General features: G+C 37.3%; 2 protein-coding genes across 3 annotated transcripts; one reads left to right on the top strand and one right to left on the bottom strand.

The window, feature by feature from the left end:
* Nucleotides 1–3,370: 3,370 nt before the first annotated feature.
* LOC145777991 (uncharacterized) lies at nucleotides 3,371–9,327 on the top strand. 2 transcript variants are annotated; one of them, XM_082589369.1, is made up of 6 exons: nucleotides 3,371–3,461; nucleotides 4,515–4,714; nucleotides 5,136–5,258; nucleotides 5,804–6,022; nucleotides 7,530–8,034; nucleotides 8,385–9,327. In XM_082589369.1, the coding sequence occupies exons 2-6, from the start codon at nucleotides 4,544–4,546 to the stop codon at nucleotides 8,906–8,908; spliced, it is 1,542 nt and encodes a 513-aa protein (XP_082445495.1). In that variant the 5' UTR covers nucleotides 3,371–3,461; nucleotides 4,515–4,543; the 3' UTR covers nucleotides 8,909–9,327. The 2 variants fall into 2 exon arrangements, with proteins under 2 accessions (XP_082445495.1, XP_082445494.1); XM_082589368.1 differs by lacking the exon at nucleotides 3,371–3,461 and having other exon boundaries at nucleotides 4,406–4,714.
* Nucleotides 8,754–16,799, bottom strand: LOC145777992 (serine hydroxymethyltransferase, cytosolic-like). Its single transcript, XM_082589370.1, has 9 exons — nucleotides 16,494–16,799; nucleotides 15,574–15,719; nucleotides 14,607–14,737; nucleotides 14,091–14,206; nucleotides 13,558–13,701; nucleotides 12,827–13,037; nucleotides 12,257–12,364; nucleotides 11,598–11,779; nucleotides 8,754–11,370 (listed from the first exon to the last, which is right to left on the bottom strand). The coding sequence occupies exons 1-9, from the start codon at nucleotides 16,721–16,723 to the stop codon at nucleotides 11,196–11,198; spliced, it is 1,443 nt and encodes a 480-aa protein (XP_082445496.1). The 5' UTR covers nucleotides 16,724–16,799; the 3' UTR covers nucleotides 8,754–11,195.
* Nucleotides 16,800–21,694: the final 4,895 nt, after the last annotated feature.

Genomic DNA, 21,694 nt, shown 5'->3' with positions numbered 1-21,694 from the left:
AAGTCGTGTAAAACACGGGTTAGATGCCGTGTAAAACACGGGTTTAGAAGTCGTGTAAAACACGGGTTAGAAGTCGTGAAAAACACGGGTTAGATGACGTGTAAAACACGGGTTTAGAAGTCGTGAAAAACACGGGTTGCGTTTGTGCAAACACCCGTGTAATACACGGGTGCACATCACGGGTTTTACACGAGAAACTGGGGTAAAAAAACACGTATCTTTCTCGTGTTTTTCACGAGCCAATGTTTATGGGGTCGCTTTGATTTTTATGAATAACGAAATCTTTTCCATTTCGAAAAAAGAAACCTTTTGCTCGCCAAGTTAATCCGGAAAGAAACTAAGACTAAAACCATTTTGGGTAATTGGTTTAACCCAAAACTTCTAAATATAGCAGCCTAATATAGCTTTGTTTGGTATGGTATTTAAATATCCAGTAGCTATAAATCAGCAAGCAACTTTCATAAAAGTATGAGCAATAGCCAACTTTGTGATAATAAATTTGCATTTTTAATTTTTTTGTTTTACTTTTGTCCGTGAAAGCCTAAATATTGTCTATTTTACGAGCTTCTACTTCATTGTTTTGGAGGTTTTTACAAAATCTCATATTTCGCTTCGATTTTGTTTGTTCTTCCAACATCTGATTAAATTCACATCGTGAAGTTCCCATTGAAACGGTTGCCAAGATCAACAACACGTTTGATTGATGACTTTGCCAAGTGACAAAATCGCTTATTTAGTTGCGTTGAAACAACGTCTATGGACATTCAAGCGGTTAGCTTAATATCTATAATAATCTCTTTGTCTGCTGGTCGGTCAATAGTTACTACTATTTTTCCATAAACATGTCCTGTGTTTATCTAACCTAAGAGCTATTAATCTACAAAAAGATGTGGTATTGTAGCTCTTGGTTGTGAATACGCTGTGTCGATTGTATTTGTCAGTAGCCTATTTACACAGGGTTTGTTTTATTGGTAATTTTGTTTGAAGCAAATCATTCAACATTAGCAATGAGATATTACGAAAACGAATAACTTGAAGAAAATTCAAAAGCAAAACGGGTTTGTGTTTTGTTCAAGATGTAAGAAAAGAAATGTAGGCTAACATTTCAAGGTGTTCTATAACAGAGAATACCGATTTTGTGAAGGATAAACTGTATGACATGTGTGTACAAGAAATTATGGACATAGCCTATTTCATTGGGGTAGCACATTTGCATAAAAGAAGAAGTAGCCTAAATGATATTTAAAACTAGTCTAATCTTATTAGATTGTTCTGGTCCAATAATAATAATGCGGAAGCCAAAACATCACATAAAGTGGTCATTTCATTACAGCGCTCGAAAGGGCGCTAGGATGTCTTTGGCAATAGAGCCCTTCAACATGCTCTGTACTGTAAGAGAAGCTTAACCTGTAACATAGGCATAGGCTACTTAATTATTTTGCACTGGTGACTAAATTCAGTTTCAAAACTAAACATTCAAACGAAACTTAAATGTAGAAACGCTGTGTATTTCATAAAAGTATTCAACTGCTTTGTGTGTAGTGAATTGTTTTTCTAAAATAAATCCCCCAAGCCTTAAAGTTGCGCAGATTAGACAACGCGATGCCACATAGTCTTCTATTATATCCGAAGCTGAAAATAAAAATATAGAATTGTTATTAGGCCTACTGTCATTCAGTTGGTGGAATTCATCGCGGGGCGGAGTAGCTTAATAGGCCTAGTCTAAAACCTAAAACCATTCCATAAGATATAAAAGGTCAGACTAAATAATCAATTTACTTTTTGTGACTGATTTAATTGCCATAAATGCATAAAACAAGAAAGAAAGTGATTCAACAGTAACCTATATAAAGAAAATACCCAGAAATCGTGCATGTGGACTTTTGCAGAAACATTTTCTAGCAAGTTAAGTGTATACAAGAGGCTGCATTTGTTTGGTACCGTATCACGGTTCCTTTGAGAACGTCGATTTCGAATTTTGACAACGTTTATTTGATGATTGTATGTTCTATCATGTGTAAATTAACCGGAAATGATTTCGTTTAAGCTATACAGTTTATCAAATAACAACCAATAATTCCGGATGATTTTATTGTTAAATGCAAGGAGAATGCTGATGTAAAACAAACTTTGTCAAAAAGCATAAATTGGTGTTGATTTTTATCATGGATTGCATTTAAGCATTATTTAATTGCGCGCAATAGAAATAGCACTAAATTTAAAACGCGATTTAATAAATTTACCATGTTTGTAAAAGGACTCAAATAGTCATTGATGATCTGATCAATCACCGTTTCAACTGACTATGTAGCTTAATATGTAAAAACGCCATATTTTATTTGGTGGCTACAGTAACTCAAAAACAAACCTGTCTTCAACTGCAATTGTTTTGAAATTTATATCGTGAAGAGTTTGAAAGTTGCACAGCTTCAACATTCTCATCAACGTAATCCTTCTAAGTATTTCACGTTCACATATAAAAAATATCATACAATAACTGGTATGAATACCATAAATGACTGATCAATGCTATCAATGGTGCCAAACGTGCTGTTTTTAACATGCAATGGGAATCTTGTTACTGTAATTTTAAAGCAAACGATCTGTTTTTGGAAGGCTACAACGTACAAAATTATTTGAATTCTCAAACAGGTTAGTGACGTCAGGAGAAAAGTCACTTGACAAAAAAAGATGCTTCGAAGAGTGCTCGTTGCTAACTGGTGTCACAAGTGGGCCTCCTTGTGTTCTGTGAAGTAGCTCACGAAACAAAGCCCATTCAGTCAAATATTTACAATGCTATTTGAAATGATATGACTGAAACTAGTTTTAGATTTACTTTTACCTAAAGTAATAGTAGCAGCTTATTTAATTATCAAGCTAAGAGATAATATGCAAAAGAGACAACCTTTTCCAACTGTACAATAGAAATAAACAGGCTATTAATCTACTGTACTTTTAATGGTGAGGTCGTTACAAAAATAACGTTCTACTACTAAATTATCCGGTTTCCTAGTGAGGTAGCCCAGTTGCAACAATAGAGAATTATTTGTCATGTATACATATAAGTTATTTTCTAAAAAAAAATGTTGGCTGCGTAGTTGAGTGACGTCAGAGACGGCAGAACGCTCAAAAGAACGTTGGTTCGACATTTGTGTAGAGCGCCTGGCTGGGTTGTGACAAAACACTAAATGGCCTAGTATGCTCTACGACGGACATGAAGACTGGCTTCTTTGTCTTTCCATCCACTTAAATTTAACATCCACCATGTCCGGCTTTTAAATTTAGCTTCATTACAACGTCTAGATGAAGTGAAATAAAATCAGTTGTTTATCAAAATCCATAGTTTTCAGACTTAAAGAAAGCGTGAGCATATTATGGAATGAAAGTGAAATTTCATGTAGCCCTACAGATTTTTTTTTCATGTGGATAAATAGAAGTTTTCCATGGTTGTTCCTTGGAAGGTCAGTTGGTGTTGGTTGGTGCTGTTTTCATATCAAAACTTCTTGCAAAAGTTTGAGACTAGCCTACTTCTGATGCTCATCCAGAAATGTTATTTACTAATTTGTTTAATACCATAATCTAAATAATGAAAAACTCCGATTAAATTGTTATGTTTCAAAATGAGTGATAAAACAACTGAAACTTATTTCAGTGGCCAGTCGAGAAATTTATAGTTTAGAACAGGGGTCACCAAACTTTTTTCTTTGAGGGCCGGATTGCTGCGAGATTATCACATGCGGCCGGATGCAAATTGTGAAAAAATATAGGCTACAACTATTTAGAATCTCCATTGACTTGAATTGAGCACAATGAATAACAAAGTCACCAGTAGAATAGCAAAGTTGTGATGAAAATCGAAAGGTTGCTGAAAAAGTTATCCCCTGCTGTGATACACTACAGGGCATCGTGCTCTTGAAACAATATGGAAAAATCATTAGCAGGTTGCGTGTAGCTCAACAGCAATGTCAGTCCTTTACAAAAAGTTTGGTAACTTTTTTTCTTAACAGTTCTGGCTAGTGCAGTTGTTATTTCCGCAGCACGTGGCGGGCCGGATGAAATCAGTTCGCGGGCCGTAGTTTGGTGACCCCTGGTTTAGAATATGCTGTGGTTGATGATGGAATTTCGAACGTAAGATCCTCGGTAACAAATGGAAGGTTACAGGAATTTACAGTAGCCCTAGGTTCTGCAAGCTTGAAAACCTAGTAGCTACATTTCGATTGTTACTCTTGTGTTTAGTGCAATTGATCCAAGATACGAAGGTTTAGGCCCTACTTACGAAAAAATGCGACTTTTTTCATGTACTATTCCGTGCTTTCAATCAATAGAGTAAACACTTTCTAAAAAGTTTGATTGATTTTTTATGGCCTTGATCATTAGTTCAAACTACTTTTACTATTTAGCAAAATTAAGCTACAGCTTTGTTGTTTTCATAAAGTTTGATGTTGTCTGGTATAGTAAGTGAAGATGTGGAATAGTAAGGGAGCTAATTTCTGTGTCTGTGATATCAATAACAGAGTCAACTGAAGCACCGTACATAGATCTCATGGCCCTCCACTTTGCTATTCGAAATAAACTGTTCTCTGATATTCGGTCTTTGGTGGAAGGCGGTGCAGATGTCAATGCAAGAGACAGGGACAGTCGCACTCCTCTTGTGATGTGTTGCCTTGACAACGATGAGTCATGGAGTGCAGGGGTGGCAAGAATGCTTTTACAAGTGAGTAGCGAGTTGCCTACGTTTAAAAGTAGATCAGGCGTAATTTTATAAATACATTGCATAGTATATTTCAGAATTTAAGGCTAAAGTTCAACTAGTAATTGAAACTTAATTGAAGATGTGATGAGCTATTATCTAATTGCTTGGCTATGGTTAAGTTACAATATAGGCTACAACAGTTAAAAAATGAGCAAAAGATCCATCCTGTTGAATGGCCCATGATGTCCAATATGCTACTAACTATTTATCCTTTTCGTTTTTTGCTCAACATAGGCTGTTTTAAAGCTGGTGATAGGCCTAATTCAATATTTGATATGTTATTGATAATGTGAAGGGTAGTGTTATGCATTTTTCTCATGACGTTCTGCATAGCATGACATGATTTTTTTACATTCTTCAACCAGAATTTTACCTTATTCAGGAAGGGGCAAAAGTTGGAATTCTAGACAAGCATGGAAGAAATGCGCTCATGTTAAATTCAGCATTTGGACGTCCAAAGTTAAACGAACTTTTTCTAAAAGCTGTTGATTTTGATCTCAACAAAGTAAGCAACCAACAGCCGCCTAATTCGGGAAGCCTCTATTCGTTCAGATTCTAGCCAGCTTGTTTCTTGACAAGGTCGCAATCTTCTCCTTCTCGCTTTATCCCACAATGTGGAGTTGACGGTGCAAACTTTTGATTTCCAAGCAGTCTGTTGTGCACATCCTCTTCACACAATGCCACAGGTTCCATATACTCCCTAATCGTAATGCAATCATTTAATTTTCCTTTAGGCTGCGGCTTTCTTTCTTTAGCTTCACCACTACCTACCGTTGAACTATTTAACCAATCTAATCACTTTCTTTCCTTGCAACTTGCCCACGCAGTGCCCCACAAAAAAAAAACGGTTCAAATCGTTTTTTTTTTTTTGTGACTTTAAGCATTCAAATTCTTTTAGGCCTACTTTTGTGTAATTCATTTTTGTGTAGGCCTACATTTTTTTAATTCAAAAAACTTTAACACAAATTTTAATTAAAAAGTTGAAACCATCAATAGCATCATTTTGAATTTCGGTTATAATTAGCCTAAGTTTAATCTTTTATTTTGCAGAAAGATGTCTTGGGAAACACAGCTTTGCATTTTTCAGCGTTACGCGGTGATAAAAATATTACGTCAAAACTTTTAAGAGCTCTCAAGCAAGCAGGCTTGAATATCAATGTAAGAAATCGTATGGGACAAACAGCAGCGGGCTTGGCTCTTCAACAAGGCCACCTGTCCTGTGTTGAAGCGTTTCAAGAACAACATTGCTTGCCAGATTTTGGTACAAAGGTAGGCTAAGTGTGGAATAAAAAGGCTGAAAAACCAATGAACATAACCTATTCATCATAATCCATCGTCGGTTTGTTTCCCACTAGTGGGGGGGGCCGATTGTTTCCGCGCAGCAGTTGTTTTAATCCCTTTTCTCCATTTAACCCTGTCCCTTGCATCTTCCTCCTTCAGTCCGATTTTTTTAAATTCATCCTTCACTTGTTGTTTCCACGTTCTTCTTGGACGACCGCGTTTCCTCTTCCCATCCACCTTTAGATCTAGTGCCTTTCTAAGAAAACTTCCTTCCTCCCTCCTTATCACATGTCCATACCATCTTACTCCCCGCATCTTACTCCATTTGCCCTTGCCAGTTGGTCTATGGTCTCTCTAATCTCTAGCATATCCAACAATTCTTCAGTCCTTTTTTCCCTTCTCGTTTTCACCCCACACATTGCTCTCACCATTGACCTTTCCGTTTTTCTCAGGATTGCCGGTTTACTCTCTCTCAATACCCATGTCTCGCTACCATATAGCATTGCAGGCCGCACACAGCTCCGATATACTTTTCCTTTCATCCTTAGTGAAAATTTTCTGCCATGCAACATTTCCCCACATTCCCTGAACTTTGCCCAGCCCAATCTTGCTCTTGTTGTCACCGCTGCTTCACATCCACCACTTCCATTTATCCGATCACCCAGATAACAGAAGTCTGTCACTGTTTCGATGCCATGGCAGAACTCATCATCATGGCCTTCCACTTCTTTCCTTCCTTTACTGCATTTCCCACAAACAAAACACTTCGCCAATCTTGTTGCGCTCTCTTGACATTAGCACATCTTGCATGTACCCACTTTCCACATTCCATGCATTGCATTGAATTTTTCATCACTCTCTTGCCACATATTCCACAGGGATCTACTTTGTTCTCAACAACTGTTCCTTCTGCTCCACTCACCATCACTTTTGTTTTTTCAAGATTCACCGTCATACGCTTGGTTTCTCTCAAACTTTCTCTCCAGTCCCTCCATACTATTACTTGTCAAAACCAGGTCGTCTGCATACAAAGTTTCACTCAATAAGCCCTCCCTCACTCCTTCAGTTACAACGTCAACCACAATAGCAAATATCAGAGGTGACAAAACTGATCCTTGGTGTACACCAACCTTCACAAAAAACTCGTTTGAATAATTTGATCCAACTCTCACTTTTGTTCTTGCATCCTCATACATAGACATCACAGCTCTCACTAATACCTCCGGTATACCTCTTTTCCTCATTGCCCACTCCATCACTTTCCTTGGTACTCTGTCAAATGCCTTTTCTAAGTCGACGAAACACATATATAGTTTTCTCTGCTTCTCTCGGTATTCCTCCTGCATTCTTCTCAATATAAACAGAGCATCCACTGTACCTTTCCTGGCATAAATCCAAACTGCATATCATTTAATTTCACCAATGTTCTCAACCTCTTTTTCTAGTATATTATTGTGGGATAAAGGGTAGCCTATTAATTTGTTGTTTTTAATAGGTTCCAGGGGTTTTACTGATGAAACCATGGAGTACGGAAATGCAGTTTTTGGAAGATCCGAGTTTAATTTTAAAAAACACTGTAAGTGAAGTGTTGCTTGGAGCGAGGCTCCATTTATCACGCTCAGATATCAACGTCCATCAGTTCCGTCGGGGATCAAGAATACCGGACAACGTTCTTCTGAAAACTAAACTGAATAAGCCCAAGCACAGGAGCATCAAATCTGGTGCAAAAAAGAATAGAAAAAGTGTGGAGCCGACAAAACATGCTGTGCAGTTCAACAAAAAAAGAACTTTTTTTCTCGACACAAATGTGATGAACTCAAGAAAGCGGCAGACTAAGTCAGCTTCTTGGAGGGACGATATGCCGGGTTTGATTGACGTGCTTCACGTACAAGTGTCACCGTCGTACAGGTCCACTGCAATTGCAACACCGCAAACGTACAGCGAGATTTTTGATCCCCCAGAACTTACAGCACAGCCCCAGGCCGAAGAACAAAGTACTGGTAAGTATAGCCTACTAAACTTGGAGAGGTTACCAACGCGTGTTTTTGTATTGCGATCATGATCTTCTTCTAACTGAAGATGGCTATGATTGCGGTATATCTATCGGAGATATTGGTTGCTCTTTACAAGAAAAACAGCTTCAGCGGCACAGTCATTAGCCTACCATAAAATATTATAAATTTAATCCTTAAACTGTATTCACCGAAAGTACTGAGAATTGTACCTTGCAAATAAATAATACAACAAATAAACAATAAATGCTATTAGGCCTAATACTACAAAAAATGCTTACTGTGAACTAGTCACTAATGTTAATGTAAATTGACATATAGGCTATATGTGTTTGCAGAAAAGGAAACCTCACCCACAACGCCGCTGAATCGTAAAAAGAGTTCCATGATTCTGGGCGGGTCACATTCAAAGTCAAAAGCTGACTTGTACGATTCCTTCGCAGCCCAGTCGTCCACTGAAGGAAAGCGACGAGGGAGAAAAGGGTCTCAGCATGCAGCAGACAACGCGACGTTGCAAAAACGTAAAACAAACGATAAACTGTCGCTGGTTGCAACAGGAACAGCACAACACCCGACTTTGGAAACGTCGCGTTCCAATAATAGCGACCAAGAGCTGCAAGAGCTGCCCAATAATTTTTCGACAAAGTATCCATCTCCTTCAAAGCCAGATGATTCTAAAACTGTTAAAACACTTCCACAAACAGAAGTCAAACTTCTCAACTCCGCTGTATTGACAACGACTAAAACTGCAGCAACTCTCAACACCAACGAACGAAATAAGGAGATAAACGATGCTAGTAACACAAGCCCAACAACAAAGATAGCGCTCTCCGACATTGCCGAAGAAACGATTTTAACGTGAACAAGTTTTCAGTTGATTGCTGACAATCGTGATACGCTGTTTGACTAAGTCAACACCCAGCGGCATCCTTCTAGGGATTATGTGAACATCCCAAAACTTCTGCTATTTCAAAGTTACCGACGATAAAACCTCGCAAATGTAAACAGTTGTAAGTCTGGCGGAACAGTATAGACAGTGGGCAACGTAAAAATACGAATCAGCGAAACGTTTTTGCACATCTCATCAATTTTGAATCGACATAGTTATATACGTATATGAATAACACTACAGACTAAATAAAACAGAACGTTTCAAGGTAGCTTGGCTGTACCCTAGTAACCTACTCAGACAGAGCTGTAAGCTTAGTCTCTAACTACAGCAGCTGCCTCGTATCAACTTCAATTAAATCATTGCACGAATAATAACATTACGCAACAAAATTAGCTGCAAAGAGGTTGGATTGAATTGCTTTCAAACTAAACTTGACAAAATCGATCCGAGCGACGTGCAAGATAATTTTGCAGAATACGATAATAGCTGCAAAAGCGAAAGAGCAGTGTTGAATTAAACTACAAGTTGGGTGGAAAACATGACACAGTGTTGTTGGATGGCTGACTGAAATGTGCGAATGGAGGTTTTAGTCCTCCGGTGCCTAATCAAATTGAGTGTCCTGCAGGTTTTTTGAACCTCATTCAACGTCGTAAAAGCGTAAAAATGACATTGGTTGTGAATAAAGATTTGTCTTTCATTCCATGGTAGATCAATTGAGTACCATGAAAAGTTTAACTTCACCATGGCATGAAATTTTGCATAAAATTATTACTTAGCAACACTGGTACATCAAATCAACGGTGAAAAATTGTCTTTAGAATAAAATACATCAAACACAGTTGAACAAACAGTACACCTCATAAAATAGCTAGGAAGTTAAGACAAGCATTTAAAACGGTAAAAGATTCGTGAACTTTGTCTGCAAATGCAATATTAATAATAATCAGCACTAAAATATTTTCTTCACCACCAGCAAATCAGTTGCGTTTACTGCTATGCACGTGGAATTAATTTTTACTAAGATTGCAGTGCCTCTATCTACAGCGCGGGCTTTAATATTTACTACACTGCAGTCTTTTTGTGGATTGTATAACCCTAAAGCACATCTAAGCGAGAAACTACACAAAATTTAATAAGCAAATCCAGCCCAACTAAAGTGACAAATACATCATACCATAGCGAGCAACATAGTCTACTATTGTAGCAAACAAGAGAAAACGTTGATACTCAGAAAGAAAAACGGTTTGCTAAAGTTTTTACTCTAAACATTTAGGTAGCTTGATTGTTTCTAAATTCCCAAAAAAGCACTTTGAAGGTTATATGCGTAGCAAAAATCACAGAAACAGATCACCAAAGATTATTTTCATCTTAATTTGGGTTTTTAAAACTTAACTCTTTGGGTGTCTTGTGGTAAATATACAGTCGACTTGACAATTTTACAGCAATAAAAATTGTAAAAGGTGTTTTTGATAAAACTGAACAATGCAACGTCGCACAGCTGAAAGAGCACTTGGAGAAGGAACAGACTTGTTGAGGTGTGAAAGACAAGTAGAAAAAAATTAACAAAAATAATTAAAAAATTTAAAACTGAAAAACAAACTTGTGTTTTCTGATTAATTTTGCTTCAGTGCGTTTTGCCTGTCTTTCACACCTGATCTGATCCGTTCCCTTGTCAAGGCATGTTCGAGTTGTGCGATATCAGACTGTGCTGTTTAGCTCCACAAGAATAGCTTATAATTTTTAGTATAAAAGATTTTCAAAGAAAACCGAAAACGCTCAAAACGGTTGTTTTACTTTGGCATCATCAATTAAATTTTTATGTAATAATGATAAACCAGGTAATGTTACTTTTTTGATTCTTATGAGAAAACAACGCTAACGCAATACCAAGCTTTATTATCCTACTCTAGTAGATCTAATCAACCGCGATTCAAGCAAAGTTACTTGAAACAACACGTTGTGAAGTGACGATCAATATTGGTGGGTTGTAGCCAGAAAACGTCAAACTGCGACAGTTAAAACTGGTTGGCATGATCGTTTCTCTTTCAAAACGACAACATTTTCAATTTGTGATCGTTTCGAAATGTGAGCACAAAAGATATAAACCGATAACGATAGATCATGTAGGCACTGAATGAGTTGCAATGTCCAACTTTTGTTTGGTTTCATATCTCATTCACTAAAACTGCTATTGACATAGTTTGCATAATATTCATTCGAATATCCTGCAACATACTTCATTGGACTATTTCTGTGCTTAAAGGTTCTTGAGGCCAGGTATAGGGAATGCGCGGGAAAACGCAGTTACTTCGTCTTTTAGTGCTCGGACCGTTGGCAGCACAGTCGGATCGTTGTACAGCTTTTGTTTGAAGTCTTTGAACGTTGCTTTGGGTCCAAGAGATTTTTGAATTTCCACTGACAATTGTACGCCGCTGTTGATAAAGGGTAAAATACAAAGTTAAGAAAAGAGTTGTTAGAATGTTTACGTGCGTAAATTTTCGTAAAATGTCACAACGATTTGCTGGATCGCAAAATCAGAATATAAAAATCGAGACGGCGTTTTTTTCTACTTGTGCAACTCTTAAAAAATCCACTACGTTGAAGACCAAATTCCATTACATTGGACAAAATTTCTCTTGTTATGTGGCAACGACGTTACCTGTCAATGAAGTCACAGACTCTCTCAAAATCAGCTTCTTCTAAACCCCTTGACGTGAGAGCAGGCGACCCCAGTCGCAATCCGCTTGGTCGTAGGGCGGACCTGTCTCCAGGGCAGGTGTTCTTGTTGCAAGCGACGCCAATCGCTTCCAGCACCTTGTCTGCTCTGTTACCATCAGTACCCTGCAAGGTATCAGTACCCAGAAACATGTAAGTTAACAGTGGCCACCTCCACCTAAATGTTTCTGATTTAAATGAGTTTTTGTCATTACTGTTTGCAACACAAGGTTCTTACATGGGAACCATATTGTAGACGGGTTTCCTTGCCTTGCCATCCACTTAATTCAAATCTGCAGCCATCAGGCGTATATTTGAGACACATGTACATTGTACAATTCACATTCTTGATTACTGTATGAGCGGCCAAAATAAGTGCATAAAGTGTTTCTAAATTTTGAATAACGTTAAAGGCAGTGGTTGCACGCTTGTGTTTTTGGGACTTAAACGACTACGAAAGCAGAAATACCAGTTTTTCAAGAATTGTCAGTTTAATAATGATCATACAAGTAAATACTAAATTAAAGATGTCACACTGAGAATAAAAGTTGATTTGAGCGCAATAAAAACACAATTGTAGATTCAAACCAGGAATATTCAAACCTTGTTCTTTAAGTTGACTAAGATGAGATGGGTGTCAGTGCCACCAGTAACGACGTCATATCCCTTCTTCATTAAAACCCGTGCAAGAGTTTTGGCGTTTTTAACAACCTGTAAATATAAAGAGTTAGTCCCGGCCAGCACAACCGGTCTATTTTACATTTCTTAAAAAAGACCAGTTTTTCAGCCTGGTATATGGTCGGGCAATGCGTTGATTCGACATCGTAGTGACAAAATTGATAAATAATCAAGGTACTTGACAGCAACGTCTGCTTTTATACCGTTACCTGAGATTTTATCACAATTAGACAGCAACGTATCCTGGCCTGGTCATTTCATTGCAATGCTGACGTAACACCTCATGCGAAGCCTAGTTAACAAAATCTCCTGTTTTGATTGTCAACAGTCGTTCGCAATCAATAACAAAACAACATGTTTTGCTAGCTGGGAATAGCAGCGCCGATGCGGTTAAATTCACATCAAAGCTACGACAAAATATGCACATAATTTGAATGTAGCAATCAATTTAATCTCCAAGCGCAATCAAGCATTGGACAAAAATAAATTAATTACCTTTTCTTGATACTGAACAAATCTCGGAGTGTTTGCTTGTTGTAAGCATACGGCGACCCCGGCAATTGCGTGGTTGTGTGGACCGCCCTGCAATCCGGGAAACACAGCTTCGTTGATTGGTCGCTCCAGGTTGTACATGATCCCAGGCCTGTCACCTGACGCCGCAAACCTCGTTCCTTTCCGATAAAATATAATTCCTGCGCGAGGGCCTCTGCAATGAAAACGCAGAATATAGCGGGTGGTATTTTTATGTTGAATAATCGTCAAAAATAGTTTTTTTTTGAAGTTGAAATTATTTTTTGGTGCTTTTGTTCCAAGCCAACGCGATGGTGAACTATTGTGGTTTGCTATGTTCTGTGTACGCTCTTGCAAAATGCTAATGCCCCAATTTCGGATGCTCTCAATTGCCAACTAAACACGAAAATATACGTCAAAAATAGGTTTTGAACTTGTTTTCATGTTTAGCTGGATATTGAGAGCATCCGAAATTGGAGCAATAGCATTTTGCAAGAGGGCACTCAAAACATCGCAAACCACGAAAGTTCAACATCGTGTGTGCTTTGGACAAAGTACCAAAAATAATGTCAACACAAAGCGAAGCACACGATGAATCAGGTCTGTATGCTTTTGACTGCGCAGCGACTTTGACTTTTGACAGCTGCGCAGCTCTGCAGGGTTACGCTTGCAAAACACAAAGTCTATAGGCAAATATTTCACTCTATTATTCTCACCTTAACGTCTTGTGAGTTGTGCTTGTCACAATATCGCAATAGTCAAAAGGCGATGGAACTACACGAGCCGCGACCAAGCCGCTGATGTGCGCCATATCCGCCATCAGGTAGCACTTGTTCTGATCAGCAATCTGTCTCATTCGTCTGTGTAATAAAACGCTCGTTAGAATCGTTGAATAAAAGAAAACAATACAAAAACTTTCACATATAATGATTGACTGTGACACGAAACATGACAATTTTGAAACGTTAAAAATTTCTGCAAGTCTTTTAACTGAGTTTTTAAAAGGAAGTTCAGTTTAAAAATAGAAAATGTTTAAAACGATTAAGGGCATTATGAAAACAAGGTCAAGAAAAAGATAATAATTGAACAAACTGTTCTATTCTGATAGTTTTACGCAATTCAATTTTGTTTTCTATGCTATCCACTATATTTTTATGCAAACTACAAAAAAGATGCATTGTTTTGCAACTCAGCCATAAACCAAAACAAGTTCAACCACCAGATACATTTGGAAACATTCAAGTCTTACTTGTAATCAATAAGGCGAGGATAACAGCTCATCCCAGCAATTATTAGTTTGGGTTTGAACAGCAAAGCATTGGAAGCCAACTGGTCATAATCTATCAATGCCGTTTCAGGGTTGACCTGAGAGGTACAAATAATGTTCTAATAGTATTACAAATGGCACTTTGGAGTTTAATAAAGTGCTAAAATAAGAACCAATCTATCTTTTCTCTCTATCTGTATGGCGGTATATCAGAGTGTTGAAAATATACTTTCTTGGTTTATAGAAGTTTTTACAAATGCTATGCACTCTAACCAAACGTATTTAAACAAATCATTTTAGGCTGACTGCTGCTAATCGGCTGAGTGTTTTGTAATTTCATTCTAATACATTATTGTATTGTCGTTGCATCAACCTAATATGTACACTTTGTACAGTTCCAAGGGTTTGAACAAAATACATAAATATGCAAATGCAACTAAAGCAAAACTGTTCAGGCAGTTAGAAAAACTATATCAACAATTTAGTTTGGTCATTTACCTTGTATGGCATGGATTCAAAAAAGATAGATGTTGCTGAAATCTTTTTCTTTTCAGTCATGAAACCATGCGTCAAGTGGCCACCATCGGGCAGATCTAATCCCATAATTCTTCCATGAGGCTCAACAATGGCTAGAAAAATGTAATGCATAATGTGATTGTTGCAAGCAATTACATACATTCATAAAGGATTAACAACGATTTTTCATTTTAAATCTGGGACTCTCTCTGTTTTGTGTTCAAATGTCATGTCTATACATTGTACAAGTTCACTTGTTGGCATGACGTGAACTGTACATACACTGGTATGTCAACGCAACATTTAGCTTTGAGAGTGAGGAAGCATTGGAATTTAACTGTTCTCAACAGAAAAAGTTTCATTCAAAATTATATACTCGATTGCCAAACTTGTTCAAATAATAAATCATCCCTAGAGTCTTTTAGAATTGTACATACATGCTTCACCAAATCTGATACTAAAATCCAGGAGGCTTTGTTAAAAAAATCCTGCAATCCTCAATTCAATAGGCAGTTTCGCCGCAGGCGTCACCTATCTGCTAAATGTCTTTACGTAATTTTGCATCATTGATGAGTGTAATTTCCTTGCGCGATCAAGCATCATGTGATTTTGTCTCTCCTCTGCCTTGCCATTTCATTCTTGTGCATTTCTTTTTGTGTATGTAGATCAGTTGGTTACTTAATAAGAGCCAAAAGCGTTCGAATTTTTACTTTTGTTTTCATGTTATTATGTTAAATGTTGTGTGGTTGTTAGGTTTTATTTGTCTATGATTGAACAAAAATTCTAGAACATTTTTTTCTAATCAAGATACATTAAGGACATGTTGGGGATTGAAAAAGTACTATATATATCTTGAAAACAATGTGATATACCAATTGTTTTCAAGATGAACAGCAGGAAATGATGAATCCTGTATTCCTGTATGGTAAACACATGTGTACCACTTCACCTGTATAAACAGCAAAGTTGGCAGGTGAGCCAGAATACGATTGAACATTCACACCCCACTCATCTGGGCTTAAGTTGTAAAGTGTTAAAGCTCTTTTTTGACATAAACGTTCCACTTCATCTATGTTTTCTGTTCCACCATAATATCTGTCAATTAAAAAACAAGCAATAAATGCATATTTTAGTACTGTACTTAAAATTAAATTACCCTTGAATCACTTTTCTAGTGCTAAAATTGAAAAGTTACCGCCAGACTAATACACTATATACGAACCTTTGATATACAATGAGCAAAGCATTCAACAAATCAATCTGATGTCTCTTTGTGCAGCCACACATTAAACACTCAATTGTTGGGAAAAAATTTGAAAGTGTAAAAGCATTAAAATCTTTACAAACTTTTAAAAATTTAAATACCAGAATGATTGATATACAACATAATATAGGCCTATAATGCCGCATAAAAGATTTATTTAAAACAAACAACAAAAATGGATACCGGTACTTATTGTAACATACACAAATGAAACCTAACAACCAGATGGCATATAACATTAACAATAATAACATGAAAATAAACTAAAAATTACAAACGTTTTCGGCCATACTGATGTTAGCCCTTTTGAAGTAACCAACTGACTGATGTTCTTCATAAAATAAAATTACAAAATTAAGCTACATACACAAAAATTGAAAGAAAGAAACATATAAGAATGAAACAACAAGAAAATGAAATAAAACATTTCATGTTATTATGTTAAATGTCATCTGCTTGTCAGGTTTTATTTGTCTATGGTTAAAAAATCATTTCTCTACCAAAATTGTATTGTAACATACCGTACACTTGTAACTGAAACAATACGCATAGCATTTTTTGCTACTTATATATATGCAAAATGCATACAATATTAAAACATTTACCTCACGCCAGGATAACCTTCTGAATATTTATTATTGAGACAAGAGCCAAGTGCCTGTAGAACAGCAGCACTGGTAAAATTTTCTGAAGCAATTAATTCTAAACCATCTCGTTGTCTCTCTTTTTCATTTCGAATAATCTGAAAAATCTCTGGGTCATTTTCTTCCAATGATTCCTCAAGCCAAGCTGCATTGGAAATCTTTGAAGTAGGATTAAGTGCTTGTTGCTCCATTATCTGCTATGCATCGAAAGCGTTATTGCAATGCCTTACAGCTGATTACTATTTGGCTACAATCTAGGCTACTCAAATTTTCTGAAACATAGGATAAAACTGCTAAGTTTTTAACATATTTTTGACAGCATTGAATGTAAAGAAATTAATTTATATGTAAAAAAAAAGTTTTTCTCCATTTGCATGCAAAACACAATGTAAAAAACTAATGAAGGAACCGAATGCTACCATATGTTTAAGCCACTTGAATTTCAATTCACTGCCAAGATGGACAATATATTTTAGCCACAACTAAACAAGCTTTCATACCACCGTGGGACCAACAAAAGAATGTAAAAACTAGCCTATATAAAAATTATAAAATGTAATTTTAACATACGTAATAAGAGAAATAAAAAGTGTGCCCCGTTATTACTATGAGACTATACGGTGACATATTCTCACAAATCAAATGTGAAAGGCTTTTGAATATTACCGTAACTCATAGGCTACAATGGCTATCTCCACACCATATACGAAGTAGGAATTTCACAAAACAAATTATAGAGTCTTTTAAAGTAGACTAACCTCACAAATGCCATAAAAGTTATGGTACATTGGAAATCATAACAAAACTATTTCTAGTTCTATGCTCAAACAACCAACAAAGTTCTCTTCCCTTCCACTTGCAAAACCCTGCAAGCTGCAGCAAGCCAGCAACAACAAACACATTGTGTTCTTTAAATTGTGCGTTTATAATCACCTGAGCGTGAGTGGACCAGCTGAGAGAACGCTCATTGGCTTATTTTAGGGTGAGGGCAACTTTTGATCTCGCCCGATATTGCAGCATTTGCAGTTTCGTACGCATGCGTTACGTTTTGTCCTGTTGAATTAAATTTAACGTTGTATTTATGTTGGCGAAATACATTAAGCGGATAAGTGTATAAAATAAATTTTGATTCAGGAAACAAGGATAATAATAATAAAAATAAAATGTCACCTGATCCAGGAGCACCGGAACGATTTTTGACTGGGGGGCAGGATTATGAAAAAAAGGCACTTTTGTGGCTGAAAGGCCGATTTTTTTAAAGTTTTAAAATAAGGTATAGCGATAATGTTCATCTATCAGCTTATTATCGAGTAATGATACAAGTATCGGGTATACAAAGAACAATATGGCACGGAAGGGCATCATGCTATGTTATAATGATGTTGGTCACAGCACAGCAGTAAACCATAATCTCTTCGTGAGAAAATTGTAACATAAAGTTCCCGGATCCGATCGTCTGTATGTAATGACCGAAAAGAAACACTCTTCTGAAAACGTCTATTCGAGTATTGTATTTCTGTATAAAATCTGTAGCCTAAATAGCCCTTGTTTTGATAGTCCGTTACCTAATTGCAATATGTGTGTGTGTATTAGTTTGTTTTTTGTGATGTTGTTGGGTTCAGTCGTGTTCTCATTGCTTTAAGAATTGGCGCTCCAGTTGTTGCAGGAACGAGGAGGCGACTGATTCTTAACTAATTTATCTACTTGTTTAAAAGTATCAGGTTTGGTGGCCGTGCTTAACTATATTTATCGATGCATATACCGCAATATTACATCTTTTCATGCACGTCTTAAACCATTATGGTTTTGCCACCTTTTCCTTTTGTTGGTTTTGTTACTGTATTTCTTTTGCATTCCGACAAGGAAAATAAATTGAATTGACTATGAAAACAATAATATAGATGGAAACACGTGTGGTCTGGACCCACTCATGCGTAAACTATAAACACAAGAAGTTAAAGCAGTGATGAGCAACCTTTTTGTGACTGTGGACCATAAATTTTTTTTTGAAATCTCTGTGGACCATAGCCTTTTTTGTATATCACATTTATAATTGTTTATAACTATTTTTGCTTTTTTATGAACAGGAGGAGCCATTTTAAGAACAACTTAAAACCTAAAAAAAGCCAGGTAGCATACTGGTTAGCAACCTTACTCAGGCAATGCATAGTGCACACTGAATATACTTCAACGGCATATAAGATAATCAGTTTTCTGCTCTATTGCTCAGTCAGTTAGTTTTACCAATATCGTTATGTTATCCGCTAACTGGTAACTATTCAGCACTTTCAACTCATCTCCGTAGCGCGGAAAAAATAGCAAAACAGCTGACCGTAAACACAGGCGAAACATAGGGATTACCCAAGAAATCGTAAACACATATTTATAATATTGTTTGGGGGCCAATGATATGTCAGAAGCACAGTGAATACGGAGTTAAATTGCTAATAACTTAGCATTGGTATAATACAATGCCATAACAATATGGAAATAACTTTACCCAAAGTGTGTGTGTCTTGAATTATTTTAGCCGTGGACCACCGAAAATTCTCTGTGGACCACTTGTGGTCCACCTGGACCACGTTGCTCTTCACTGAGTTAAAGAACTCAAGAAGGAAGAAATGGAAAGAGATGCAGATTGCATATCACTGAAAGGCAAACTACTGTCCACAAGGTTGAAGCGAAGACCAGAAGTGACAACCACTTAACCAAGTGATTAGATATGCTTCTGGACTCGAAATTGGTCAATTGGTTAGGATAGCTCAATTGATTAGCGCGTAACTTCTGGAACAAAGAAGCTTCAAGATCAAGCGGCGCTGGTTTGACTCTCGGGGTGTGCGCTTGAGCAACGCACGCTAAGGACTGCTCTCCATTCAGCGAACCATCAGCATCTAATGGATGGAATAGTTCCCCGGCAACAAACCTTCAACAATCGGAAACTTCACTCTGTCATTCTCGATGACCGGGCTTGCGTCAGTGATTCGAAGCCTCTACAACAGTGGTTCCCAACCTGGGGGTCACGACCCCCAAGGGGGTCGCAGAGCATTTTATAGGGGGTCACGAAGCTGTTGCTCATACAACAACAAAAGTGAATGTAAGTAGGACGAGGTACCGGTCCGCTAGTAGTACGTGCCAGGATACGTTTACACGGAATGGCCCGTTTCGGTGAGTCCGATCCCTTAACGGGGGATTTTTTCAATTTTTTTTAAAAGTTATTGGGTATTGTAGCCTAATTATCATTGCCGTTTTAGGGTTAGGGGTTTGGGGTTAGGGTTAGAGGTTAGGAACTCACCGAATCGGACTCACCGAATAGTAGCAGTAGCAGACCCACGTTTACATGACGTTTCATTGAGCCCAAAATGAAAATTTTCCGTTTCGGTTAGTCTGCCAGACTCGTAGTCTGTTTGCATGCGATGACCGAAATGAGATTCGTGGCGGTCTGGATTTCATGTCTGTAATTCAACAGAAATGAAACCGAAATGAAGCGGTTGCGGGTGATGTAAACGCACAGCAATGAGATCCTACCAACGAGATTAGCCCTAGTGCTAATAGTTTGTGGTCTGTTTAAGTATTTATTTGTAGTCAGTGTAGGAGGAAGACAGAACTTGAACATTACATCAGTGCAATAGCTTTGTGTTTTTGAAATCATAATGATAGACATTTTCAACTGGGACTGGAATGCTGGTTGTTTAATTTAAGTGAGCAATTAGCAATTGCGAACCAGCAATACAAAGTCACTCTCTCAATTTTGGTGTGAAATGTATGATTCATACCCACAGATTTCTAAGCTGGCTTTTCAAGTATTACAGCCCTTTGTTGCGACGTATCTAAGTGAGAGTGGTTTTTCAGCTCTTCTGCATATGAAAATGAAGGAAAGAAATATAATGGATGTGGAAGACGACATGAGACTGGCTCTGTCTAGCTCGCAAGTTCGTCGAATTTCACGGTTAGCTGCAGACCTACAAGGTCAACCATCGCATTGATTTGTCAATAATTAATTGCAAGAACAACATTTTTATTGCTGCCTTTTGTTGTATTATTTGTTAATAGTATACTTGCATTTAGGAGAGAATATAAGTGGGGGTCGCGGTATCTACGAAATTTTTTAAAAGGGGTCACCAAGACAAAAAGGTTGGGAACGACTGCTCTACAAGTATGCGAAACTGCCAGGATTAAGCTTTGCAAGAAGCTTTCCCAGTCCAAGGATAAAGATTCAATCAATTAAATAAGATTAGCAGCTAAACTGACCACGAGTTGTCAGTTTTGCAATTCGCGAAGCTGCTCAATGAATTTGAATTATAACTTCATTGACTTATCGTTATTCAACAACTAATTTTTAAATAGACCTAGGACTAGTCCTAGGTCTGTAGCCTCCTTAGGTTTAGTAAAAAACTATACTTTAGTTTATGACAACTATTTTTGTCACGAGTATGTTTCTTAACTGTTTGTGTATGTACAATGTACATGTTGTGAGTGGCAGCAAAGTTTGGTGACTTTTTGGTCTTCTGCTGCCATTCTTGTCTAAACTATTTGCCAGAGGTGGCCAATAGCATGCTGCTTTTGTAGCACCGCTACTTTCTTTTCAATGTACCAGAAAGGCACTACATTTCTTTTGGTTGTACTCCCACTACCTATTACTTTCCAAAGGAAAAAAATTGACTTGTTTTTGGAGATTTTTCATGGAAACAATGAGTGAAAAAATCAAATCAGAAATCATTCAGTTATAGTGAGAAACATCAAGCCACATTGATACCGAAAAGAGTGCTATCGCATGAAACATCGATACAGATTAGTTATTATTTATTTCTGCTGGCGAATAAACAAAAATGTATATACACAACACAAGACACAAAAAAAATTCGCACAGCAAGGATGGCAGCGAGAGACCACAGTACAGAAAGAAAAATCAATTGTGGAGTCCTTTTAGACAAAAGCAAGTCCTTGAGCTTTCCTAGTGCCATTTCATAATGTCTCTTTATTAAATACAACAGTACAACACCCCCATTCCTTCCAGTGTTGTGGTGGAAAGATTTTTCTCCGCTGTAAAATATATGCTGAATCCATAGCCACTGTAGCCCAAGTAGCGGGTAGTGCATTGCTTATAAAGGAGATGGCATCTACCTCTGCTATTTTCCATGTATATTTCTTGTGTTTGCACAAGT

Source organism: Aplidium turbinatum, chromosome 10 (assembly GCF_918807975.1).
Source record: "Aplidium turbinatum chromosome 10, kaAplTurb1.1, whole genome shotgun sequence".
Classification (NCBI taxonomy): Eukaryota; Metazoa; Chordata; class Ascidiacea; order Aplousobranchia; family Polyclinidae; genus Aplidium; species Aplidium turbinatum.
Note: the sequence above shows the minus strand (reverse complement) of the source record. Positions and strands in the feature narration are given on the sequence as shown.

What these genes read in the sequence shown, in the direction of transcription:
- LOC145777992 (XM_082589370.1), bottom strand. Translation starts at nt 16,723, where the DNA reads ATGGAGCAACAAGCACTTAATCCTACTTCAAAGATTTCCAATGCAGCT. An exon ending in CAACTTTGCTGTTTATACAG is followed by an intron (nt 14,738 to 15,573) that starts GTGAAGTGGTAC and finishes ACATTTTTCTAG; the next exon opens with CCATTGTTGAGCCTCATGGA. An exon ending in ACAACTCACAAGACGTTAAG is followed by an intron (nt 13,038 to 13,557) that starts GTGAGAATAATA and finishes TTTTCATTGCAG; the next exon opens with AGGCCCTCGCGCAGGAATTA.
- LOC145777991 (XM_082589369.1), top strand. Translation starts at nt 4,544, where the DNA reads ATGGCCCTCCACTTTGCTATTCGAAATAAACTGTTCTCTGATATTCGG. An exon ending in TTGATTTTGATCTCAACAAA is followed by an intron (nt 5,259 to 5,803) that starts GTAAGCAACCAA and finishes TTTATTTTGCAG; the next exon opens with AAAGATGTCTTGGGAAACAC. An exon ending in GGCCGAAGAACAAAGTACTG is followed by an intron (nt 8,035 to 8,384) that starts GTAAGTATAGCC and finishes ATGTGTTTGCAG; the next exon opens with AAAAGGAAACCTCACCCACA.